Source organism: Tiliqua scincoides, chromosome 2, assembly GCF_035046505.1.
Source record: "Tiliqua scincoides isolate rTilSci1 chromosome 2, rTilSci1.hap2, whole genome shotgun sequence".
Classification (NCBI taxonomy): Eukaryota; Metazoa; Chordata; class Lepidosauria; order Squamata; family Scincidae; genus Tiliqua; species Tiliqua scincoides.
In genome coordinates this window covers 161,382,755-161,408,668 of record NC_089822.1, presented here as the reverse complement: position 1 = coordinate 161,408,668, position 25,914 = coordinate 161,382,755, and the positions used below count along the sequence as shown (strand labels likewise).

The 25,914-nt window shown below is 42.8% G+C and overlaps 1 protein-coding gene, 1 long non-coding RNA gene and 1 pseudogene across 2 annotated transcripts in view; 1 reads left to right on the top strand and 2 right to left on the bottom strand.

The window, feature by feature from the left end:
* Positions 1-6,934: 6,934 nt before the first annotated feature.
* Positions 6,935-7,053, bottom strand: LOC136642973 (5S ribosomal RNA; annotated as a pseudogene).
* Positions 7,054-9,197: 2,144 nt separating this feature from the next.
* Positions 9,198-25,914, top strand: part of LOC136641705 (myosin-3) — a 30,476-nt gene continuing 13,759 nt past the window's right edge. Inside the window, exons 1-24 of the mRNA XM_066617698.1 lie at positions 9,198-9,401; positions 10,025-10,168; positions 10,252-10,408; positions 10,686-10,713; positions 10,823-10,934; positions 12,615-12,707; positions 13,325-13,388; positions 13,573-13,671; positions 13,998-14,101; positions 14,194-14,332; positions 15,289-15,407; positions 15,693-15,842; positions 16,195-16,365; positions 16,452-16,761; positions 16,893-16,969; positions 18,103-18,190; positions 18,283-18,400; positions 19,709-19,832; positions 19,915-20,051; positions 20,255-20,510; positions 21,300-21,542; positions 22,429-22,605; positions 24,692-24,837; positions 24,923-25,013. Coding sequence (XP_066473795.1) covers positions 9,198-9,401; positions 10,025-10,168; positions 10,252-10,408; positions 10,686-10,713; positions 10,823-10,934; positions 12,615-12,707; positions 13,325-13,388; positions 13,573-13,671; positions 13,998-14,101; positions 14,194-14,332; positions 15,289-15,407; positions 15,693-15,842; positions 16,195-16,365; positions 16,452-16,761; positions 16,893-16,969; positions 18,103-18,190; positions 18,283-18,400; positions 19,709-19,832; positions 19,915-20,051; positions 20,255-20,510; positions 21,300-21,542; positions 22,429-22,605; positions 24,692-24,837; positions 24,923-25,013 — 3,351 coding nt within the window. The remainder of the gene's footprint in view (positions 9,402-10,024; positions 10,169-10,251; positions 10,409-10,685; positions 10,714-10,822; positions 10,935-12,614; positions 12,708-13,324; positions 13,389-13,572; positions 13,672-13,997; positions 14,102-14,193; positions 14,333-15,288; positions 15,408-15,692; positions 15,843-16,194; positions 16,366-16,451; positions 16,762-16,892; positions 16,970-18,102; positions 18,191-18,282; positions 18,401-19,708; positions 19,833-19,914; positions 20,052-20,254; positions 20,511-21,299; positions 21,543-22,428; positions 22,606-24,691; positions 24,838-24,922; positions 25,014-25,914) is intronic.
* Positions 10,476-25,914, bottom strand: part of LOC136641706 (uncharacterized) — a 41,506-nt gene continuing 26,067 nt past the window's right edge. The window contains exons 8-11 of the long non-coding RNA XR_010793908.1: positions 23,346-23,386; positions 17,807-17,900; positions 16,137-16,272; positions 10,476-10,955 (exon numbers count right to left, since the gene is read on the bottom strand). This is a non-coding gene — a long non-coding RNA (uncharacterized lncRNA). The remainder of the gene's footprint in view (positions 10,956-16,136; positions 16,273-17,806; positions 17,901-23,345; positions 23,387-25,914) is intronic.

Genomic DNA, 25,914 nt, shown 5'->3' with positions numbered 1-25,914 from the left:
AAATAAAAACAAACAACAAATATAAACACAAACTCAATACACAACACACAAAAAACACAAACATACCATTGAAGGGTGCAGGCAATCATATATCAATATAATCAATCAATACATATCTTCTAATCTTGTTCCTCTTCTAGTTTAACTTTTTAATATCATTTATCTATCATATCATATCCTGTATAACATATCATGTATAAAATATATTCATCTAAATGCCCTATCTTATACATCTCACTGTTTTCTCACTGCCACTGTTTTCTCACTCATCTCACTGCCACTGTTTTCTTTTTTGCTGGAATGTGACTATGTACTGTATACAGCTATCAGTCTGATGATTTGCATGTGTTTTTTTTCCCCTCATTAATTCCTCTCTAAGCAGGAATTTTTTGACAAGTGGTCAATACTCCCATTCATAATCTACACAATCTATTGTACCTAACATTGGTTAGGTCATGAAGGACCTTGCCTTAAACCAGGGAGCTGAGCTAGATTAGGGTTGTTGTTCTAAGTACGCTGACCTGTGAGTAAGCCCCTCTGAACCCAGTAAGACTTGCGTCTCTGTAAACAATTATAGGGTTGCAATGTATATCCTTTTTGTGTTTTGAAGCTCTTTGCAAAACTCAAAAAGGAGATGTATTTATTTTTAATAAATAAAAAAATGTATTTTATTTAAATGCTGCTTTGAATGCTCAGCAGGGAGAGTAAGCGGAGTAGAAATCTGTAAATAAATAAAAAATTAATGTATTTATTTGAATTTATATATTTATAAATGGTTCATTCAGGGCTTTTCAGTCTTTATATTGCGGTCTCACTTTAGAAACAGACATGAGAGACAGTGATTTATCCAAAGAAGGTAAAGCAGAGGTGGACGTTAAGTCTGCACCAAATTCTCATGATAAACGAACTTATGATCTGATCTTAAGAGTTGTCTCACCACTGATTAACATGGGCTATGTTGACTGCTATACCAGTGCAACTTCATGCAATATTACATTAAGTCAGTGTTGGATTTCCAAGCGCATGACACCATCCCTAACATTGCTGAAGGGTGCCAGATCCATTTAGTAAACAGCTATAAACTGGTTTAAATCCATCATAACTGCTTTAAGACTGCAGCCTTAATAGCTCAATGTCATTCTCCAAAGGAACATACTAGCTATCAAGCAGTTCCATATCTCATATAACCGTTCTCTGTCGTTTTCTCCCCCTTCTGGTGGCTAGTTTCTACCAAGGGGTGGCTAACTGGTAGCCTGTGGGATAGGCGTACCAATTTTGATCAAGATAGAGTAAAAACGTTTCCCCACAATTTCAGTTGTAAGGAAAAGGGAACTATTTTAAAGTTCTAAGAAAAGGCAAAGTTCATCCAGCTCTTGTTTGAGTATGGGATGTAGATACTGTAGCTATACGTTATACTCCATGCATATGTCTGATGTGCTTCGTACCTGTGAAAGTCTTGCCCCTATGTGTCTAGAGCTACATTATAGAGCCTCACTATGAGCAAATCAGACACTGGTAGTGAAGTATGCTTCTGGCATCCAGAGTACTATCTGGACCTTCAGGAGACCCAAAGTGGCCATCCCTGGTTTATATTAGCCACATGCTTGGTACATATTTGTAATAGAAGACCCTGTCTCTCTCATAAAATTCATAGAGCTTAGTGCATATGAAAAGCAGTTGGTTCCATGTAATAGTTATGGCTGTAACACAGTACTCACTATCCTATGTGAAGGGAGGGGTGCATCTTTACTTTGTGTCTTATATCGGTTGCTGAGGTGTTTTTCTTCTTTGGAATCTGCTCCCTGATGGGCAGTATTAACCTGCTTGATTAAAGGAAAAAGGTGAGAATTGACCCCCCCCCCCCAAAGCCCCAAAAGCTCTCTGCATGTAGTGGAGAAGCCCCCTTCTCTCATTCTCTGACCTTGCCATCAAATAGCGCTGCAAAGCTCTTGTCCTCCTGTTTGAGGGCAAGCATAAAACGGATGCTTCTGGAACGTCTCAGCTTTCCAAGGATAACTAAGGCAAAAACGGCAATGCATTCAAAAGGCACTTGACTACAGAAGACTGCTGCTAAAAAAAGCCAGAGCTCATTCTCCAGGCTTGGAGGGGATTCTGCAAATTCATCTTTCATGAGAGAAGTGACCGTTTATGAACATTCTTGAGTGACCTTAAGTGAAAGTGACCTTAAGTGAAAGAATACTTCTCATTCTAGCTACAGCCAGATGACAGTGACTCCGGGTGGTACAGCTTTGCAGCCTGAAGCTTCTGTCTGTTTTACCTGCCACGGAAAGGAGTAACACTGCTGGCACAGTTGATTGATGTTTTAAAGTAGGATTGAACACACTGAATGCTTCCTGCATAGCTGGTCGGCTTAGAGTGTAGACTGAGTAATCTAAAGCTGGGAGACTGTATCCCAAGAGGGCATTACGGAACCATAATGAGCTGTCAGCTTGTCCTGGTAATATTGTTCACCAGTGATAACAACCATAATTATTTATTTTAACTTGATAGCATATGCTATTGCTAGAGGGATTTAGACTTTGGATTGCTTTCTGTTGTACCCAGACTGAAGCAAAGTACAACACAGACGCATCTGGAGTATCTCTGCTTTTCAAAGTTTACATTTTACAATCACATGTTTCTAAGGTTGCATACAGACATATGTCATTTCAGCAGTAAACATACAGTGGAAGCATACTCATTTCCATGGGGATATAAGTACAGCCTTCTCACTTGGATCAGACTCAATGGAACCTCTAGCTCTCTCTGCAAAAGCCAAATTTTTCACAGTACTTATTGGCCAATTGTGTAAATTCAGAAAGCAATCTCCTCACTTTTCAGAACATAGCAATCTCTGGATATCACTGTATACAGTGCTGATTGGCTAGTCCTTGTGTCAAAAATAAAGTCAGCGTTCTTCACTGAACAGTTTTTAAGCGTATAAAATCTTTAAGCATGTACAACTGTTTGATCAGGTAAATATGGCAGGCATTAGAAACATAACAAAAACAAAGTGAACAGGACTTACTCTTAGTGGTTCAGGATGGAGGATGAGAAGCAATGGTTGAAACCATAGGGAAGCAGATTTAGGTTCAACATGAGGAAGAATTTCCTAACTGTAAGAATTGTCTGGTACTGGAACAGTCTGCCTTGAGTTATGAGCTCTCCTTTATCGAAGATATTTCAAGCAGAGGTCAGACAGCCACCTGCCAAGAATGCTATAGGAGTTGCCTGCACTGAGCAGAGGGTTGAACTAGATGACCTCCAAGGAGCCTTCCAACCCTAGCATTCTATGAGACATAGGCAGAAGGGCAAGAAGGAATGGGAAGCTGAGACTCACAGACATGAAGGTGGGGAATAGGAAGGGTTCACTTCTGGCAAAAAAAAAAAATCAGTAATGTTTACAGATGCATCTGTAATGCACCCGAACAGTGCAATTTATTTCAATAGTTGATTCTTCAACTAGGGTTTGTGGACTAATAATGGTCTTTAGAAAATCTCTGGTGGATTCTGAGGCCATGACAAAAATATAATATAGGTAACATAGTGAAGACCATTTCCAGAGCAAACAGGGATAAATACTACTTGAAATCTCTAAATCATTGTGTCTTAGCTGACAAGCATCTGTGATGCAGAGCAATGCCAAACTAGCAATTGTTCTCTAAGAGAAAATGACTGCATTCTTCATATGTTCCAAGAACAGGAGGTGGGACAGACAGGGGAGGTCTGGGAAACATGTCACAGGGAGATATGCAATCAAACGCTTAAATTCTGCAACTCTGCAGGTCTATCAAGTGAATGGTAAGCTTTGGACTTTTTCCTAGTTCAACTTTTGTTTCTCATTAATATGCTCTAACATACAAACGGCTGCTTTCATCAGCTGTTACCGATTCCCTTTTCAGTGGTATCATAGTTGAAATTCTTTGGCATGCTTCATTAGTCCTGATGCCTCCTCAGGAGAGTGGCAAGTCAACAATAAGTTTAAAAGATAAGGGCAGAAGTGCTAATGCTAACAATAATTTGATTTTTACTAAATATTCTGCTGCAGGTACTGCACACCTTTGTGGTCGCCTTCTTATTCAATCACTCTTTTAAAACTAGCCCTTGTTCTTCTTTCCATGGCTCCCATAAGGATAGTCGATTGCCTATGATACAATTCTACACTATTGAAACCCTGCCGATTGGGCCAGCTAGGAAGGAAGAAGGACCCAAACAATTGGCATGGTTGGAATGGTTAAGCACACTTTCCAGTAATGTGGGATCACATGTCAGAGAAGGAGCTTCCACGCTGCTGGGCATGTTCAAAAATTGAGTCCCAAATAATAATTCTTATGAGGGCCTGTGCTGGCAGAATGCACATTCCGCTGTCGTGTACTGTCACAAAAGCGCTATAAAACACAAGGCCCAGGCAAGCCGGCAGGAAGACCAGAGCCTTCCTGCTGGTGCCAGCAATCACCAGGAGGTTTGCTGGAGCAAGTAAGTTCAATGCAGGGGGTGGTGGGAGGATTTGAATGGGGCAGGGGAAGGACAAAAGAAGGTGGCCCCAGGGGTGGATGGATGGGGACAGGATCGGCTGCATTTGCATGCACTATATCAGGGGTGCCCAAACCCCGGCCCTGGGGCCACTTGCAGCCCTTGAGGACTCCCAATGTGGCCCTCAGGGAGCCCCCAGTCTTCAATGAGCCTCTGGCCCTCCAGAGATTTGCTGGAGTCCACACTAGCCCAACGCAACTGCTCTCAGTGTGAGGGCGACTGTTTGACCTCTCGCATGAGCTGTGGAATGAGGGCTCCCTCCACTGCTTGCTGTTTCACGTCTGTGATGCAGTAGCGGCTGTAAAGGAAAGGCCAGCCTTGCTTTGTGCAAGGCCTTTTATAGGCCTTGAGCTATGGCAAGACCTTCATATGTTCATCTTTATTATATACGCTTATGTAAGCGTAAGTAAATTTATTCAAATTTTAAATGTAAATTAATTATTTTTCCCCCGGCCCCCGACACAATGTCGGAGAGATGATGTGGCCCTCCTGCCAAAAACTTTGGACACCCCTGCACTATATTCAAAACCTCTTCCTGGGCCTGATCCACCAACATGGATCAATGTGGATTTGCGCCAGTAATGCTGCAAATATCCCCTTATCCCAAGGGACCCTCAGCAGCCAAAAATCCCCTGTGGGATGTGGCATAGCCCACAGCAGCGCTACTGCCTCACCGCGTGAAGATTTACGTTGAGTTGGGCTGTTAAAGAGAAGCCTGAGCATAATTTCCATTGTTCTATTTTCTCACTGTTATTTTAGTCAAACCTTTGTTTGGACTTATGAGTAGTTAGTTTTGCAAACATCCTTGCTGACTGTAGCTGCACCATCTATTACATCAGGAAGGCACATATTTTTCACCTATGGGGTATATGCTGCAAGGAAACAGTCAATTGTGAGCTCTCTGTGGTGTGTATTTGTATTTCACGTGTATCCTGGAATACCAATTGCTCAATCTGAGTGTGTACTGCACATACATTTTATTATTTGCAACCCCAGACTTTTAGTACATAGGAAGATTGTACAAAATTGCTGTGGATTTTCATTAATCCAAGTCCTCATATGTCTAAAGAAGCAATGCCATCTTCCAAGATCAAAGGACTTGTGAATTTACAGTTAGTGCTCCATGGTAAGCAATCAGAATTGCCAGATAACAATTGAACTTGGTCATTTCTATTAATACATTTTAAGGGGGGAAAAATCAGTGTGGAAGTGGCAAGCAGGCTATAGGGTTGGTTTCTGATGTCCAAATATAGAGAAGGGTTGAGCTAAGAGAAGAATCAGAGCCTATAAAAGCTGGCAGAGATGAAAGGTTTCTTGGTGTCTACAGGCTGTCAGAGGTAAGTTTATTGTTTATCTCTCCCCCTTCACACCTATTTCCTTGGCCTCTCCCTCCTGTGGTACAGTAACAGATGCTCCAGAGTTCCCATCTGGGGAACTTCAAAGCAGTCATGTGTTAAAGTAGACAATAAGAGTTGCAATAGAATAGCTGATCTTAAATGCGCAGGACACATTTTTTGGTGAGGGAGTGTTGGGTGAAGAGGGTTAATCTCTGCTATATATTTTGAGCCTTTACGCATGGGAAGATTGTAACAAATGCTCAGCTGTTAGTCTGCCTGTACATCCTGGGCTCATCAATGCTTGTACTGTTTGCTCCATTGCAGGTTAGACATTATCATCCAGTTGCTTTCTTTCTTCTGCTGGGAGTTGATCATAAATAGGTGAGATTTCAAGCTTTGATTTATTTCCTCATAAATGTCATTCATTTTGATGCTAATATTATTCATACTTGGAGTTAAATTGCCAAGTAGGTCTGCTATAGCTTGATGTGAACTGCAGTGCTTTTTGGTGTTTGTGGGATGCGCATGCATATATACTTTAGCTTTCCTGCATGCAAATTATGAGACTGGGGAACTAAGAAATATGTGGACCATCACTTGGAAACCCTAGTCTTCCAGGCTTCCCTGTCATCCGCTTCCGTGTTTAACATAATTCATTTTCTCAAATGAGACCTCCCTGATCTCCCAGCACATACTTCAATCTATTCTTTGAAGGTCCTAAAACCTGGGGGAGGTGTCTTTATCATTCATCTATGGCACACAGGTCCATGCCACCACTCAGTCACTTTATATAGAAACCACCCAATTCAATCAGCATTTTGCAGAGTATTATACAGGTGGCCTCTGTCCCACATGGTCTTCTTATCTTGCACAACTGCTGTCAACCCCACATACAGAGACCTTCCCCAGTCTTGTCTGTGCTACTATAGGAGGAAGAAAATGGGGATTTCCATTTGTGCTTATGCTGGAAGTAGGAGGGAGCCCAGTTTTGTCTCTGTCCAGATGTCTTGACTTGATTGACTCTGCATGGTTGGCAACCTTCAGTCTCAAAAGACTATGGTATAAGCCTACAGCACCCGGTATTCCCAGGCGGTCTCCCATCCAAGTACTAACCAGGCCTGACCCTGCTTAGCTTCCGAGATCAGACAAGATCAGGCATGTGCAGGGTACTCAAGTAATTAAATATGAACCAGGAGTGGGAGGTATTCCTCTATAGAGGAACTTCCTTTGAGCAAAGCACTGTGCCCAAGGCACAAGTATCAGACTACGCAACTCCATCCATCCATCTCAGCTGCTCTTGAACAAGCAATGGGTACCAGATGGGTCTAAAAGAGTAGTCAAAGAAGCAAGCTTCTTCAGCATTTTTGGTCATAATTTGTGAGTTAAGATAATCTCACAAAGAGTGATCCTTCTGCACTTGATAGCTTATTGCCAGGATTAGGCATATTCTGTCTAATCTCCCCCACTCCCCCCAATTTCTATGCCAAAGCAACAAATCAGACTAAATAATGCAAATCAGGCAACATTGCATGTATTTGCTGCATAATTTATGTAAGCTTCCCTGAACTTTTGGGAAAAGGAAATGATACAAGTGTGATAAATAATTTCCCAGGTACTGGTCAAATATTTGGAAACATTTTCTTCAGTCAGGAGGCCTGGAAACTTGCTTTTTAAGAAAACATTGTGATTGCAGGATGCTGTATTCTGTGCTAGAGTCCAGTTTTTGCACTTGTGCAACTATCTCATGGATGCTCAGTAGAGCTGGCTATTGCTAGCATCAGCTCCAAATTATGACAGACACCCATTCTCTGGGCACAAGGCTGCTAACTGGGTAAAGAGGTATTTTTCAAGTGCTATTCCTCATATATTTAACAGGGAGAGAATAGCTTCACTCCCACAGTGTCTTTTCCAGTAGCTGTTTGCTGGTGATGTTCTGCATCTTTTTAGATTGTGAGCCCTTTGGGGACAAAGAGCCCTTTAATTATTTGATTTAAAATGTGAACCGCTTTGTGAACGTTTTTGTTGAAGACTGGCGTAAAAATGTTCTTGTTAATAATATAATATAATAATAATAATATACAGTATTTATATACCGCCTTTCTTGGTCTTTATTCAAGACTTTATTCAAGGCGGTTTACATAGGCAAGCTTATTAAATCCACGCAGGGATTTTTACAAATTGAAAGAAGGTTCTTTCTTTCAAGAACCACTACATTCAAGGTGTTACACTCCGATCTGGTTTAACATTCTGGCCTCCATCCTCCCACGCTCTGAGCAGATGGAACAGCTCAGCTGCAGCTTGCCAGCTGCTTCAAGGTCGCACGGTGCTGGTGGCCTCGAACTGGCGACCTTGTGGATGTTAATCTTCAGGCAAATGGAGGCTCTACCCTCTAGACCAGACCTCCTGCATTAATAATTAATGATAAAGGAGTATGAAATATAGTGATATAGCACAGGGTGTCAAAACCACGACCTGGGGGCACATCTGGTCTGCCAGAAAATTTTACCCGGCTCTTGGCATGGTTTTGGGGAAGCCTTAATGTTCTAGCCCTCAGCAACCAGGTAACCACAGAGCCTTCCTCTCTGCCCCTGCAGGCATTCCCTTAAGGGGAACCTTTGTGTAGCCTTTGAGAGGGAGGCATTGAGCCTTGCACACTGACCAGGTGGTGGCCAGAGGGAGGGAGACAGAGGGCGAAGGGATGGGGCTGCAGCTTATATGCCCCCCCCAAGTCAAACTGTGGACAGATGTCCTGACATTGTTATTTTGTTTATTTCCCACAACCAAAAAGTTAACAGTAGCTCAATGGGTAGCAAAATTTCAGCAACCTGATGCTGAATGTGCTCGGGAAGGTGGTGATAAATATGGTGTGGGGCAGAAAGGTTGTTATTTATAAAAACATATCCTGCTGATTACAAACAAGATACAAGTAAAACATATTCGTTCATTAAATTTTAGTCATCATTTATTTTATATAAAACTGATTTTGTTTTCAGCCTCCAAGCACGTGTACAATATATGATGTGACCCTCATTCCAAAAAGTTTGGAGATCCCTACTCTAGCAGGAGATGGGTTCTGGCTTGCAGAACACTGGAGGGAGATTGTGTCTAGTGTTTAATGTACAACGTTATCATTACAAAGGAAATTGTTGTGGAGGAGAAACTGATCTCCTGCTTATACAGGGACTGTAGACACTGCTACACACTAGTGGGTTTAGGAGTTAGGACTATGTTTTGGTGCTGGCTGTACATGGAAGTTTTTGTTCACATGATCTGACTTTGAGCAGACTGAAAGGGACTGAATTGCCTGTCTCTCCTGTAGCTGCAGTCATGAGCAGGGACGCAGAAATGGAGATTTTTGGGGTGGCTGCCCCTTTCCTACGCAAATCTGAGAAAGAGCGAATAGAAGCTCAGAACCAGCCCTTTGATGCCAAGACCTATTGCTTCGTGGCTGAACCCAAGGAGGAATATGCCAAAGGAAAAATTAAGGGCACTGAAGGTGGCAAGACAATTGTGGAAACAGACGATGGCAGGGTGAGCAACTCTATGGGAAAATGGGGTGGGGTGGGGGAAATTTTCTTTTTAGCAAGTGTGTACCACATTTTCCACAAAGTAAGCGAATGGCTGAGAGAGGATGGGCTAAACTCAGGGCTCACCTCTGTGCATCATTTCCCACTTTGGTGGTGGAAAGAATGCTGGGTTGAACATGGAAAACCAGAATTACATTTCTGCACAATTCTGAAGGTCACTTGTGGAGGCAAAACATTCTCTTGCGTCACTGGATTATTGGGAGAATAAATGGGACAAGTTTTGTAAAGCACTGGATCTCCCAGAATAAACTATGAAGTACATAAAATTTTTCCACACAGTGTGGCTGGGCAGACAATTATTTCCAAGCTCACTAGAAGATTCATTTTAGTGGAACTTCTAAAAACTGCAGCATTTTGAAGGCAGGGCTTGACAAGTATAAAGCCTCAATATGAAGCTTATTTTCTCATTAAAAGCCATCCACAAGGAGAAGGCAGTTGTTGTGATGGTGGCAAAGGGGTGTGCAGGTACAACAATAACATCACTGTTAAAGGCAGAATGTTTGTCTTGTAAGTTTATATATTGTAAATGAAGTCTTTGTATGAAGTCATTTCCTCTTTGCATTCCAGACACTGACTGTCAAGCCAGAGGATGTGTATGCTATGAACCCCCCAAAGTTTGACAGAATTGAGGACATGGCAATGCTGACACACTTGCATGAGCCTGCAGTTTTATATAACCTCAAAGACCGTTACAGTTCCTGGATGATCTATGTAAGTGATTTCAGCCTGTTGCAAAAGAAGAATCCTGGAGGGTGGTTAGAGTCTAACAAGCCCTCTCTTGGTTTTTCATGCAGACCTATTCCGGTCTCTTCTGTGTCACTATCAATCCATACAAATGGCTGCCTGTGTACAACCCAGAGGTGGTGGGTGGCTACCGGGGCAAAAAGCGTACAGAGACCCCTCCCCACATCTTCTCCATCTCTGATAATGCCTATCAGTTTATGCTAACAGGTAAGTGTGCTTCACACATACCTGTGTGAAGGGGGCAATACTGGGAAAATAGTAATCATATCATCAGTCCCAGGACATGTGTATAATTTGATCCTGTCTAAGGCTGCAATCCTATCCACACTTATCTGAGTCCTGTTGAGCTCAGTGGGGCTTACTTCTGAGCAGATATGGTTAGGATTGCACTGTGTGTGAAATAAATCCAGTGGTTGGCACAGTGACTCAGCACTTGCTTACTCTGCAAGGCAAGCATGATCTTCTCTCTCTCTCCTTTTTGCAGATCGTGAAAACCAGTCTATTCTGATCACGCAAGTATCATTTTCTAGTTCATTCTGTGCTATATGCTAGAGTAAGTTTGTTACGTTGCTGATTTTCTTCCATAGCTCTTGATCTGATGCTTGGTTACTCTCTTGACAGTGGAGAATCTGGTGCCGGAAAGACTGTGAACACTAAGCGTGTCATCCAGTACTTTGCAACAATTGCAGCTGGAGATGCAACCAAGAAAAAGGAATCCCAATCCAAGATGAAGGTACGCTGAGTGGGTCTGACCCTAGAAAGGCAAATAAATCTATAATCATAAGACTGCATGAAGCACTGAAGAAGAATCGTAGACTCTAAACAACTTCTGGCCAGTTATGTTCTCTCTTAAAGTACAGTGAGGATTTGACAGCTTTAAAGCCCTGCCCTTCAGTAGAATTCTATATAGTTCACAGCCAAAAAATAACAACCCATTATGCATGGAAACCGCATTTACAGGGTCTATGTTAGACAGCAGTGTGAGCAACCTTTGACAAATTTCATTCACAATAAAAACATTTGGAATTCTAAGTAATAACAATGATAATTTTCATAATATTAATTGATATTGCAATGTATGTTACCAGAGTCCACGATAAACAGAAAGCAAACACTATACAGTTTATGTACACGTCCAGGACGTAGAATGCTTTGCAATCATGATCTCATTCCTTTTTGCTGTGAACAGTGAGATCCTAGAAGTGGTTGAAAAGGGTTTGAACATTTGTCTTTCTTAACACTCCACCATCCTCTGGCCAAAATGGGTGTCTGGGTTACGAAACATGGTTAACATCCAGTTACCAGTCACATGATTCTTCTTCATGATCGAGTCCATGACAGCTGTCCAGATGATGGAAAGAGGCATGTCATTCTCCATGCTGTTATTTTCAACAATTCTAGTTTCTATGGACAGATTAGCAACACCCTCTTGCTTGTGATCCTGAATAACTGAAGGGTTCCTGCTTGTTTGTAGGAAATAATGAACATACGATGTACATTTGTGTATTTGAAATAAGCATTCATCCTGAGATGAAAGAGCGTGAATGAAGTTTCCATAATGATCCAGGGGCTATTTCCCTAACTTTGATCATGCTTTAAGTTCTGATTAACCCCTTGAATAGGCACGCAGATTCAAGAGTAACAGTGCAATCTTATCCCCCGTTGGCCCAGAGCATGCAGTGCTGCCAACAGACCACGCATCACATGCTATGGGCCAGCACAGGACCAGACAGCCCAGGAGAGGTAATAACATTTTACTTAGCTCCCCATAGGCCACCTGGTCCCCAATGGGTTTCCTATCTGGCATCTGTCTGAGCAGATTCAGGGCAAACATTCAGGCCAGGAAGGGGAAATAGGATCTGGAGTGTGCAGCTGCCATTGAGTTCCATTCCCTCCCATCCCTGGTCTGATCCTCAGCCCTATCTGCCCCTGAAGCAGCCCTGATGCTGAGCTACCTGTTCCAGTAGAGATTCTGTGGGCCACTGCTGCCGATTCAGGGCTTACCAGCTCCCACACTGTTGGTAGTGGGCTGCAGAACAATGGAGTGGAAGAAGTGCCAGCAGCCCAGCTTTACGCTGGCAGATTGTGAAATCTGAAAGGCTAGCATTGGACTAGAGCATAGAGCAAGTTATGGATGCCAGGTCACTTGATGAAAGCAAATTCTGAGCAGTAAGGTGCCCACTGAAGGCAAACTGCAAGTTAAATCCTGGTGTCCCAGTCTCAAGCGCAATAGATGCTTTCTGGACCATACTAGCTGCACAAAAATTGTGAAATTAAGTGTCGAGTATTATCTTATACCTATTTATTATATCTATTTTATCTATTTATCTTATACCTATTTATAATTTTATACCTATTTCCATTATTATCTTGACATTTTGCCTGTTTAACATTTTTTCAAATATCCTTACAGGGGACACTGGAAGATCAAATCATCAGTGCCAACCCCCTCTTGGAAGCCTTCGGGAATGCCAAGACTGTGAGGAATGATAATTCCTCCCGTTTTGTAAGTGGCATATGCTTTATAGGGTCTAGAAGTCATGATAGCTTTTCAGCCAACACCAACTGTTTCATGATATTCTTTTTATATTTTACATCCTTGGGTTGATCATCAATGTATACTACTGGCAGGTGCCCCACTGAAGAGAAAGGGAATGCTTTGTGGTTGGACTCCGGAGTACTTTACAGGCAATACACAGATCCATTTCATCTGGAAATTTCTCCGATTCACTTTTAGCTTGTACTCTCATGTTACAAGTCCTCAAGCACTGAACTTTTGCTTCAGCACCTTTCTTTTGTGACTTTTTGATTCATACAGTTTGAAAAAGCAGTGTGCTGCTGTTTGATATGTTGCAGGGGAGGGAGAGGAGTGCTGCATATCAAAGATGCAGCAAGATAATAACCAGAAGTTGAGATTCAGCAGTTCCAGTGCATACATGTTGCTCTTCATGTGCCAGGTCTTCCCGTCTTCTTCTGTGTGTGGGACAGTATCTTGCTTCTAATGGAAAATCCCTCTGTGAACCATGTTTCCTAAGAAAACCTTTCCAGTTGAGAAAGAAACAGATCTAATCCTTATATTTTGTATATTTCAGTAATGACTGTTCTCCCTTTGTACTTTACCAGGGCAAATTCATCCGTATTCATTTTGGTACCACTGGAAAGTTGGCCTCTGCAGATATTGAGACCTGTAAGTATTTGAACTGAAAATATAATTTTCTACCACTGTATATTGGTGGTGGCAGGTGTGGTCTGGTAATTGAGTGGAAGGCTGCTCAAAGAATGCTAAGTAGGAGTGGTTCTTGTTGAATTTTGCATGGGGGACTACTGTATATCAAATGGCTTAAAAACATTCATGTGAATCTCTATTGCAGATCTGCTGGAAAAGTCAAGAGTAACATTCCAGCTGAAGGCGGAGAGAAGTTACCACATTTTCTATCAGATTCTTTCTAATAAGAAGCCAGAACTGATTGGTAATTAAGACTCTCATTTATTGTCCTCCTGATAGTGCAAGCCTAAACATGTTTACTCCAAAGTAAGACCTGATTTCAGTGTGACATACTCCCACGTAAATGTGCCTAGGATTGCAATCTGAATTTCACAGGAAATCTCATAAGGCACAAAATAATTCTATTATTTTTCTGCTAGAGCTGCTTTGATATATGGATAAAATTATATTTCCTGTACATAATATGTTAATTTCCTTTTGTATTTGAATTAAAACAAAAAAGGTTTGACATTTCTTAGTCCACGGTAGGAGACCTGAACCAATGACCAAACTCTTCTGTTTGCATTTCAGAAATGCTTCTTATTACAACGAATCCTTATGACTATCCATTTATAAGTCAAGGAGAGATTGCAGTCCAAAGCATTGATGACCAAGAAGAACTGATAGCTACAGATGTGAGTAATGAAAATATGCAATGATGATAATATAATCATTGACTTATTATTTTAGCAAACGGCTGCATGAGCCACCTTGTTTTGTGTTACAGACAGCTATTGACATTCTGGGCTTCACTGCTGAGGAGAAAGTTGGAATCTATAAACTGACAGGGGCAGTGATGCACTACGGGAACATGAAGTTTAAGCAGAAACCACGAGAGGAGCAGGCAGAGCCAGATGGCGCTGAAGGTAAGGCCTCCAGAGAAACTAGAAGGTCGCCACTTTAAAAGGTTAGCAGGGGATAGGGTTAGGTGATCACACGGCCCAATCCTATCTGGGCCTTGCGTGCTGCCAGAATTCATATTCTGGCAGTGCAAGGCCCTTTGCAGTGGTGTGAAAGCTGGGTCACCTTAGCATGCTTCTGGACCACTGCAGCAAATGCGTACCAGTGCAGTGTGCGTGCCATTGGCTCCCAGAGGTGCCACCAATCACAGTAACTAGGTGGCAGGGCGGGGAGGGGGAGGTTTGGGGGTGTTCCATTGTGGAGAGGGGGAGTCCAGGGGGGTGGTTCATGGAGGAGAGAGTTGACCCTGGCAGCACCAGCATCCTATCCCCTCTTTTTGAATCTGCCCCACCCGTTTTCTCTCCTCTGCCTTTCACCAGCTATATAGCTGGTGTGAGTCTCAGTAGACCCATAGGCCACCAGGAGGCCTAAGCAGAGGTATGTAGAAAATACTTTAACTTACCTTTGGCAGGCTGCCTATTTGCCTTCCCATTGGACGCAGCATGTGTCCCATTGGTGCATTGCATTGTCATCAATGGTGGGGGACAGAATTGGGGTAACAGGAAGATTTTGGAGAGAGGGTAGTCATGATATTAAGATGTTCTTGTTCATTCAGAGAGATGTACCACTTACTCTCTTTTGCTCTTTTATTGCTTTTCTGCTTGCTTTTGAAATCTCAACAAAACTATTAATTGGGGGGGGGGGAACCACCCTGGGTTTCAAGAAATGGTTTCAAGTGATGTCTTATTGTTAGCTCATCCTTCTACTCCGACAAGAAGTATGAATGGCTTTCAGTTACTGTAAACTAGTTACTTGGTAACAGATACCATTCAGGCTAGGTCTGCCAATTCCACCAATGCTGTTCAGGAGCCCTGGTTGTTCTGAAAGTGTTTTCACATATATCATATGTTTTGTTTTAAAGATGCTGACAAGACAGCATATCTGATGGGCCTGAATTCTGCAGATTTGTTGAAAGCCTTGTGCTTCCCCCGAGTGAAAGTGGGGAATGAATATGTGACCAAAGGTCAAACTGTGGATCAGGTGAGTCCATGCGGCAGGTCAGAAGTTATGTGAGGAGCTCTGACTTGGATAAAGTAGATGCCTTCTTTTCAGTATGTTCTTTAGTTTACTATTACCAGTCTAGGTGAAATCAAATTTATTGGAATGACAGTGATGACATTCATCAGCAAACTTCCATTTTAGTTGACAGTATTTTTGTTCCATCATTCACATCCTCTGGGTCAGGCAGCAAGTCACCAACTTTCATGGAGTAACATTGATGTGTACTACGCACTGGCCCCTAATTGTCTGAATTGTTCCCCACAGGTACATCATGCTGTCAATGCTCTTTCCAAATCTGTCTATGAAAAGGCATTCTTCTGGATGGTTGCCCGCATCAATCAACAACTGGATACAAAGTTACCTAGACAACACTTCATTGGAGTCTTAGATATTGCAGGCTTTGAAATCTTTGAGGTATGTAAATCCATTGCAACTTCAAGGCTCTCTTCAAGGCTCTCTCAATAGCAAACTGTTCTTTCTACCCTTTGAATTCTTTCTGGGAAAATGGCTGCATACATCCAATGTTGGTCTCTTTTCTTAGGGAGAAGAAAGTTGGTATTTATGGCAAATAGCTACAGCTTCACCCAATTCCCAGAGAGTCATTAATTAAAATATTCTCCAGGTGCTTCTTTTGCCTGGCCTGCAAATCATTTATAGTTTTGCCTAGAAGTTTTGAAAAATGAATTAAAAATGAAAAAAGTTGCTTACCTCTGTATCTTTGAGGTGTGAGCGATAGTTTTCTTAATCATATTTATTGTTATATTAGTTTAACAGCCTGGAGCAGCTATGCATCAACTTCACCAACGAGAAACTCCAACAGTTTTTCAACCATCACATGTTTGTGCTGGAGCAAGAGGAATACAAGAAAGAAGGAATTGAATGGACTTTCATAGACTTTGGTATGGATCTGGCTGCCTGCATTGAACTTATTGAGAAGGTACGCTGGAACAGAGCTTTGTAAATAAATGCCCATTTCTGAGGATGAGATACCTGAAATGAAAATGTGTTTGTTTTTCAATTTAGCCAATGGGCATTTTCTCCATCCTAGAAGAGGAGTGCATGTTTCCTAAGGCAACTGACACCTCTTTCAAGAACAAGCTCTATGACCAGCATCTTGGAAAATCTGCCAACTTCCAAAAGCCTAAACCTGCCAAAGGCAAGGCTGAGGCCCACTTCTCCCTGGTGCACTATGCTGGAATTGTAGACTACAACATCTCTGGCTGGCTGGAAAAGAACAAGGACCCTCTGAATGAAACCGTTGTGGGGCTTTATCAGAAATCGTCAATTAAGATTTTGGCCAATCTTTATGCAAGCTTTGCTGCCTTAGAAGATGGTAAGTTATGGAAACTGTTTGCATTTCGTTTAGAACGGTGTCATTTTGTTTAGAACTTTGTGGGCTGCATACTGGGGGAAATGACTACAAGACAGGTAATTGACAACAAGACGACTTGTCTTCCTTTCCAGCTGAAGGTGGTGGCACTAAGAAGAAAGGAGCCAAGAAGAAGGGTTCATCTTTCCAAACTGTTTCTGCACTGTTCAGGGTAGGTGGCATCATTTTACAGACATCCTCAGAAAGATTAGCCTACTGATAGCTGTTTAGACAAGAAGCTATAGTGTGCAGTCTGACAAAACCAATCAAATATATACAATACATAATGCTGAATACTTAGCAGAGATAATTTCTACTGGGCAGCCAATAGCACTGCCAATAACATCATTGGCTCAAATGATTGAAGTCCATGAGAGTCCCAGAAGCTGAAGAATGTCTGGAACTGTAATAGTCCATTAACGTGGTCCATCAATGGTGCATCTGATATTGATCATTTGAAAAATGGATATGCTACATTGGGCTAAGTTGATCATAAATCTGAAGATGGTATAGATCCTTGTCCACCCACACACTACTACTTTTTTTTTTAATGCATTAAAATAAAATTGAAAGCATGTTCCTGTGTGTGTGTGTGTGGCCCTGTGTCTTCTATCCTGTTTTTTGCCTAGGAACCCAAGGCAACTTACAACATGATAAAACCAAGTCAATTCAAAACATTATAAAAACACAAACAGCAGCATTTTGGACCCCAATCCTATCCTTCCCACCCCCCGCTAGTGCAGCTGCACCCAAAAGGAGCACACTTTTTTCAGAGGGGAAAGGGGATTTAAATTCTCTTGCACTCCATAAGCCTCCCGCTCCACAATGGGTCTCCTCGGACCTGCACCAACAATTCCACTGGTGCAAGTCAGACAGGAGAAAAGGGGTAGGGAGGATCAGAAAAGGGGGATAGGATGCAGTGCACGCCCTCACCCCCGAATCTACTCCCTCATGCAGCCTCCCCTCTCTACCTGATTTTTCTCCCTCAGTGCCCTTTCTGCAGCCTTACCTGCTCCAGTGGCTGCAGACAGGTCCAGCGATAGACAGGGAGTACTGCCACTGCCTCTTCACTATTGCAAAACCCTCCATAGTACAGCCCAATCCTGCATAACCATCCCAAGCAAACACATATCAGACAGCGTTAAAGATCATAAAAACTCAATAACATCCTGAGGTTCTTTTATATCACATAAAATAGAATAACAGAATGACATAATTTGAAGAGCATCACAGTATAAGCCTTCAGATACAGAAAGTTTTTAAACACTGTTTTTGCTTATATAAGGTACTGTGTTCAAATTACAGGAAAACTTGAATAAACTGATGTCCAACTTGCGAACAACTCACCCACATTTTGTGCGCTGTATCATCCCCAACGAAACCAAAACCCCAGGTAGCTTACCAAATTGGTATGTGAATTTCCCTAAAGATATCACTAGGATATTGGGGAAAGTTGCAATGTTTCTATGTTTCTGTCTCACACAGGTGCGATGGATCACAAGCTTGTCCTGCACCAGCTGAGATGTAATGGAGTGCTTGAAGGCATTCGAATCTGCAGGAAGGGATTTCCAAACAGAATCGTGTATGGGGATTTTAAGCAAAGGTCTGTCAGATAACTTTCCTACTATTGTGCCAATTTTTTTGCTCAGTCACCCATAATAGCACAAGATGGTCCTGATTAGATCAGGAAAAACATTGTTTGGAATTCTAAATTATAGTGAACCAGAACCTGTCTTGGCTCTTGTTCATTTACCCAAGAGCAAGCAAACTCCTGTTTAAGCAGCATGTTCTAGGCCACAATTTTGATTCAGCAATGTTTGCATGTAAAACAATATTCATTTTATGCCTCATTGTGCTTGTATGCTTCTGGACAGCTGGATTAAGTAACAGCCCAATCCTATCCTCCCCCTACCAATGCAGCTACACCAAAAATGGGCCACTGTAGTGAGCAGGGGAGCAGATTGGGAGGCTTTTGAGGGGAAAGGGGATTGGGCAGCCCAATCCTACCCTCCTGGTGCTGTTGATTACAGCAGCTCTGAAATGGACCAAGGGACCGCCAGTGGTCTCCCTGGGGGAAGGGAAAGCCCCAGGCCTGTAAAGGAGTAACTCAAGTCCGTGTGAGTTATTTGCTGGCGCAGACTTGAGAAGCCCTGTGTTAGGCTTTACAGCCCGAAGTGGGGCATAGGATCCAATGGATGCCTTTCCGGGCTGGTCCCTCCACTGTTCTGCCCTCCCCTGCCCTGTTCTGCCTTCCCCCTGCCCCCAAAAGCCTAAGCACTGGCTAGCGGTTCTGCTTACCGCTGGTCACTCTCATCCCATGTCTTCATGGAACAGTGGTCCAGCACTAGTGCTCCCTCCTTGTCGGGTGCTACAAATGCGGTTTATGGCATGTTTGCGACACCCAGCGCCAGCAGTATGCTCGTACCACCAGTGCTTCAGCACATAGGATTGGGCTCTAAATTGCCTTACACCTCTGTAGACCTCTTGCTCCACAATGGGTCGCCTCAGAGCTGCACCAGCAATTTCGCTGGTGCAAGTTCAAAGAGAGAAAGGGGAAGGGGAGACTGCCCATGGAAGTGATAGGATCCAGTGCACAGCATCGCTGCCGGATCCACCCCCTCTTACAGTCTCCCTCTGTACCATTCTGCCCCTCTCTGCCCCTATTCTACCCTCCACCCAGCCCTTCCAGCTTCCCTACTCCAATAGGTGAGCAGCAATCTAGCAATGCACACAGGGGCTCTGGCCTTTCTGCTGGTGCTCCAGCAGCTGGCAGAAAGCTAGTTCCGTCAGCATGAATAGTCCTTAGAACTGGGTTGTAAGTGATCAGAAGATACTGTGTGCCAGTGAAACAGAGCTTCCCCTTCTGTGATTTCAGTGTGCCAAAATATCCTGTTTGTATTTAAATGGACAGATACCGTGTTCTGAATGCTAGCGCTATCCCAGAGGGTCAGTTTATGGACAGCAAGAAAGCCTGCGAGAAACTGCTGGGATCTATTGATATCGATCACACACAGTACAAATTTGGACACACCAAAGTAAGCAATTCTCCACACTGAGAACTTGGGTACATGTACAGACATGGAAGGTGGTTGTTCTATTGTGTATTTGTCTTTTCAGGTGTTCTTCAAGGCTGGTTTGCTGGGCCTTCTGGAAGAGATGCGAGATGATCGTCTAGCATTGCTCATTACTCGCACTCAAGCTGTATGCAGAGGATTCCTCATGAGAGTGGAATACCAAAAAATGGTGGCCAGAAGGTAGAATGTCTTGGTTTTCTACAACATATATCTGTTTATACTGGGGATCCTCAACTTTCTTGATGCTCAATCCTTCCTCTTGCTATGCTTCCCTTCAAATGTTCAGAGAAATATAGCCAGCCACAGGAACCCTGAAAAGTATCTGAAAAACTGCCTTATTACATATAGTTTTTGTAGTGTTCTATGGATTGGTTTCGTTTCAGGGAAGCTATCTTCACTATTCAGTACAACATCCGCTCATTCATGAATGTCAAGCACTGGCCTTGGATGAAGCTGTACTTCAAGATTAAGCCATTGTTGAAGAGTGCAGAGGCAGAGAAAGAAATGGCCACCATGAAAGAAGAGTTTCAAAAAACCAAAGAGGAACTTGCTAAATCTGAAGCCAAAAGGAAGGAACTGGAGGAAAAAATGGTCTCATTGCTGCAAGAGAAAAATGACCTGCAGCTTCAAGTACAGTCAGTAAGTAATTCACAAGTATGGTCAGTTTCAGGAACTGTGATGCCCTAGGCAAATTATTAAAAGAGAATACAGTTGCTCTTAGTCTTCTGTGAAGATTCTGTTCCAGAGTCAGTGCATAAAGCTAAAATCGAGTATACTCAAAATTTAAATTACCTTGAAAATTCCAAACATCTGGAAAATGTGTATTATCTCTTTAAAAAGTACCATAGGCAGGCAGGAACTGTGGGACTGGCAGCTTCACTGTCTAATCTCACTCCAGATCATGTATTTAGTAAGTGGAATTGTCTTCTCTATTTAAAATGGGTTTTTTTGTTTGTTTGCCAACCACCAAAGTTGAATTGGCACAAGTCAATTTTGCCTAAGAAGTGGGGCGACTGTATCTCATCACCTCCCCCCACCGCAGTCATCCAGTCATGACCTGCTAAGTGTCTTGAGGGGGTTAGAAAATAGTCATAATGGGTAGAGTTCAGTTCCTGTTGTTAGTCCCTGGTAGCATCCAGTGTGCCATGAGGGGGTACCAGTGCAGGGCTTTGTCCAAAAGCCCCAGCAACCTGGCACTGGCACTATGTCATTTACTACAAGGGGCTGTTGTTTGAGAAACACAAATTGTGTTTTGGCCAACTTGAGTAACAAGAACTAATGTGGAACTAACCTGGTCCATAAAATTCAAACTGGGAAAAAACCAAAGCTGCTAGATGCTCCTAAAAGGGGAATCTTTAAGAAAGTGATGTCCTACTTCATTAACTGTTGGACCTAAAGAATAATAAATATACTGTTTTCTCTAATAAGGAAAGTGAAAATTTGGCAGATGCTGAGGAAAGGTGTGACCAGTTGATCAAAACCAAAATCCAGTTGGAAGCAAAAATCAAGGAGCTCACTGAACGAGCAGAAGATGAAGAGGAAATGAATGCTGAATTGACGGCCAAAAAGAGGAAACTGGAGGATGAGTGCTCAGAGCTGAAGAAAGACATTGATGATCTTGAGCTAACACTGGCCAAGGTTGAAAAGGAGAAACATGCCACTGAGAACAAGGTGACCTGCTTAATGCTGCTTCTACAAAGCAATTCCAGCTTATATGCTTTTCTACTTGGCAAGTGTAGGAAATATACCAAATATGCAATTCTCACATATCTGCATTTGAAAAAATATTATCATAAACTTTTCATTTTCAGTTTACAAACTGTCACTTTCAGCCCAGTCCTAACCTGCGCTGGCACAGCCTGGCTGCATGGCCTGCGCTGTAAACTTCACAGGTTAGGAGGCGGCGGGAGATCACCTTGGGGTGGTAAGGGGATATTTTTCCCCTTACCCTGAGGAAAGCCCCAGCCACCCCATAGGGCTTCTTGGATATGCACCAGTTATTTAGCTGGAGCAAATCTGGGAAGCCCATGTAGGGCTGCCCACTCTGGGAACAGTGGTTAAGATGTGCTACTGCCAACCTTGCCCCTCCCAGGCCTAATCTTCCCCTTTTTCCACTCTTTCCCTGCTCAGAATCACCCCCTCCCTGCCTTCCAACCTCCCTCCAGCCACCAACTCCTGCTACTTGGCACGAACATGCCTGTGCTTGCTGGCATGGAGAGCAGATCCAGTGCCAGCAGGCCAGTGCATGCCCTTGTGCTGGCACTGCCTGCTCCCGAATAAGCACAAAAGTGACTTATGGTATGTTTGCGACACTCTGAGCTGGCACGGGGATGCTTGTGCCAACCCAACAAAACTTCAGGATTGTGCTGTTAGTTGTATAAAATGACTTACAGTTTTATGTATTTATCTACACAGCTAGTGACCGTAAAAGACAATTATAACGAGTGAAGATATCTGATCATGTAATGATGCTGTTTTAACCATTTCCACCCTGGGATTATGGTCAATATTTTGATTGGTCCTCAAGCCATCAACGTTTTTATTCTGTGTTCTCTAGGTTAAGAACCTAACAGAAGAAATGGCAGTTTTGGATGAAACAATTGCGAAGTTAACCAAAGAGAAGAAAGCTCTCCAAGAAGCACATCAACAAGCTCTTGATGATCTACAAGCTGAGGAAGACAAAGTCAACACTCTCACTAAAGCCAAGACCAAGCTGGAACAGCAAGTTGATGATGTGAGAAAGTCAATCCCAGTGGTCTGACTTTTTCATAGCAACGTTATATCATGCCAACTTTATCATGGCAAAACACTCCAAGTCAAAGTCAGGGGTGGCCAACCTTCCAACTTTAGGGCTCCTTGATGACAAGCTATACCTGCTGAAATTCCTTCCTCTACATCACTAGTTCTCACACAGGTAGTCCTGAGACCCACTTTTTAGAATCAGAATCTGTGAGGACCCACCGGAAGTGATGTCATGACCGCAAGTGACATCATCAAGCAAGAAAATTTTAATAATCCTAGGCTGCAATCTTACCCACACTTACCCAGGAGTAAGTCCCATTGACTATCATTGTTGAAAGAATATACATAGTAGCTTGTTAAACGTACAGGTCTGTAACATTTCCCCAAATACCATCCCATGGTAGCATCAAGTCTAATATAATAAAAATAAAATATTGAAATGAATGGGAACCCACCTGTAATTGGCTTGTGACCCACCTAGTGGCTCCTGACCCACAGTTTGGGAAACACTGCTCTACATAATTGTTAGAGGTCCAGGAGCTCTAAAGTTGAAAGGTTGGTCAACCCTGCTCTAAGTTAATAGAACAGGCATTTGAAGTAGCAGTTATGCCCAATTACTAGAGGTTTTTGTTTTCAGTGAGTAAGATAGGATTACATCCTCAAATTGGGCTCACTTCTGAGTAAGGTAAATAACACCATTTTCAAACACCTATTTATTTATTTATATCCCACCTTTCGCCCCAAAGGGACCCAAGGCAGCTTACAACACATTCCTGAAATACAAAAGACATAAAATCACAATTAAAAACACAAAATAAAAACCCTAACATGAAAACCTTTCACAGTTTAAAGCATCTTAAACAGCTGTAGAACATTCATGCAATAGAAAAGAGCAGCCGCAGCGATCTTATTAAAACCCCAAGCCTGTAAAATCAGATGTTAAAAGATGTTAACAATTACGCCAAAGACAGACGGCTCTCCTTATGGTATTTAGTCTTGTATTTGGCCAGGATGAAAAGAGGAAGGGGAAGAAAATTGGGGACACTTTTGGTCCAAAACATACTTTAAGGTCTCAGAGTTAAGAGGAGGTCCTGTGGAAACAAAGCACCAGCAGAAAAATAGTGGATGAAGAACTTTAACACTAATATTGTACTTATTGTATGGGTGGTAGTGGGGAATAAGGATTGGTTCTTTGCCTTCAAGCCTGGTCAGGATACACATTGGAGCAAGTAACAGAAAAGCTGCTCCTCTTCTATTGAGTATCCGTGTCTTCATAGGAAGACGACAGCCCAATACTATTCTCTACCACCGCCACCCCACAAATGCAGTGGTGCTGAAATGGCTACTCCTGCATCATATGAGGAAAGCAGTTGCAGAGATACCCCTCTAGGTAAGGGAACAATCATTCCCTTATCTGGGAGTAAGCCTCCACGGTGCTGGGGGGGGGTGTCAACTTGGACCTGTGCTAGCAAAATTGCTGGAGCAGGTCCGCATAGACCCATACTAGAGGATTGGTTTCAGGAAGGTGGTTAGGATTTGGTGGCTGCCAAACCCGTCCCCTTCCTGGACCTGATCTGCCCACCCCCATCCCTGCTGCTATCTCATTCCTCCTTCCCCCCACCCCATCATGCCTCCCTAACCATCAAACTTCTGTTGGTGGCTTCTTCTGGCTGCTCCAGAGCATACAGGAAAGCTCCAACCTTCCCACTGGTGTTCATGTACTGGTGGAGCACCTTTTACAGCTGGCACCGATTGCTTTACAGCTGTTTGCACAAGTGGAATGCATGTTCTGCTGCTAACTGGCCCCATTTGGATTGGGCCGTAACTTAATTCCAATGGAGTACTTTATAGATGAGGAGAGGTATAGTGGCCTTTAATGAAATACACAAGCTTCACCCCCAACTCCCCCAGTCTTAACTAAATCATGCCCTAGTGTATCCTTATAAAAAATGGACAAGGGGGCCATCAAGAAAGGAAGAGGGGCAAGGCCCCCTCTGGCCCTCCTATAATTCAAGTACTCTTAAGGAACCTTGTAACCTGTTTCTTGAACTGGCACTAATATTAAGCTTGTGTTGCAGCTGGAAGGCTCCTTGGAACAGGAAAAGAAAATTCGCATGGATCTTGAGAGAGCCAAGAGAAAGTTAGAGGGGGACTTGAAACTTGCCCAGGAATCCCTAATGGATCTAGAAAATGATAAACAACAGCTGGAAGAAAAGCTGAAGAAGTATGCAATGTATAGATTGTAGTCGCATATTTAAAATAGGTTTAAAGTGTGACCTTTTAATTCAACTGCCTCTCATCCTTTATAGGAAGGATTTTGAATACAGCCAGCTGCAAAGTAAAATTGAGGATGAACAAAATTTGAGTATCCAGCTACAGAAGAAAATCAAAGAACTGCAGGCACGAGTTGTTTATTTCATACTTAAGTTTTCATCCTGACTTATTTTTACTTGGAGAACGTTTGGCCTCAATTAATTGCTGCTTTGTTGTAAGAATGGTATAATGATATGTGCCTTCCTTCTTGTAAAAATGAAACTTTGTAGAGTGAAGACAGCCATTAATTGGGAGATGAGTTTTTCTCCATCACTTGCAATATTAGAACAAAGGGTCATTCAATAAATCTGGCTGGAGGAGGGAAAAAGAGGTTCAGGTGGGACCTCGGTATTCACTGGGGTCCCATTCTGGCCTTTAAATGCCTTGTTACGAGGTATAGACACTATACAACATTCAGCCACTAGATGGGGTGAATAATTGCATGTCATTATTTACCCCATCTAGTGGCAGAATGTGGTATAGCATTATATGAATACATTCTGGGGCCACAATGGAGGAGCAAGAAACCCGGAAGCAGGTCTTTAAAGCTATCTTTAACCCCAAGAAGCTTGCAACCGGTGCAGTTTAACAGCGTGAAGGTAGGAAATGGGATTTTACACTTTTTCCCCTTATTGCAAGGCATTTAAAGGTGGACCCCAGAATCAGTGGTGAGTCAAATCAGTGGATGCCAAATCAGTGGGTAACGAGGTCCCACCTGTACTTCATCACACAGCACATAATTAATCTGTGGAATTCAGTGATGTGAATGTACATAAGCATCATCACTAGATATGGTGATGGTCACTGGATGGCTTTAAAAGGGGTTGGGTAAAGTCATGGAGGACAGGTCTATATCAATGGCTACTAGTCACGATGGCTATGCACTATCCTCAGGATCAGCAGCAGCATGCCTCTGAATACCAGGGGAGCAATGGTAGGAGAGAAGTAGGTCTTTTCCTCCTGCTTGTGGAATTCCTAGGGGCAGCTA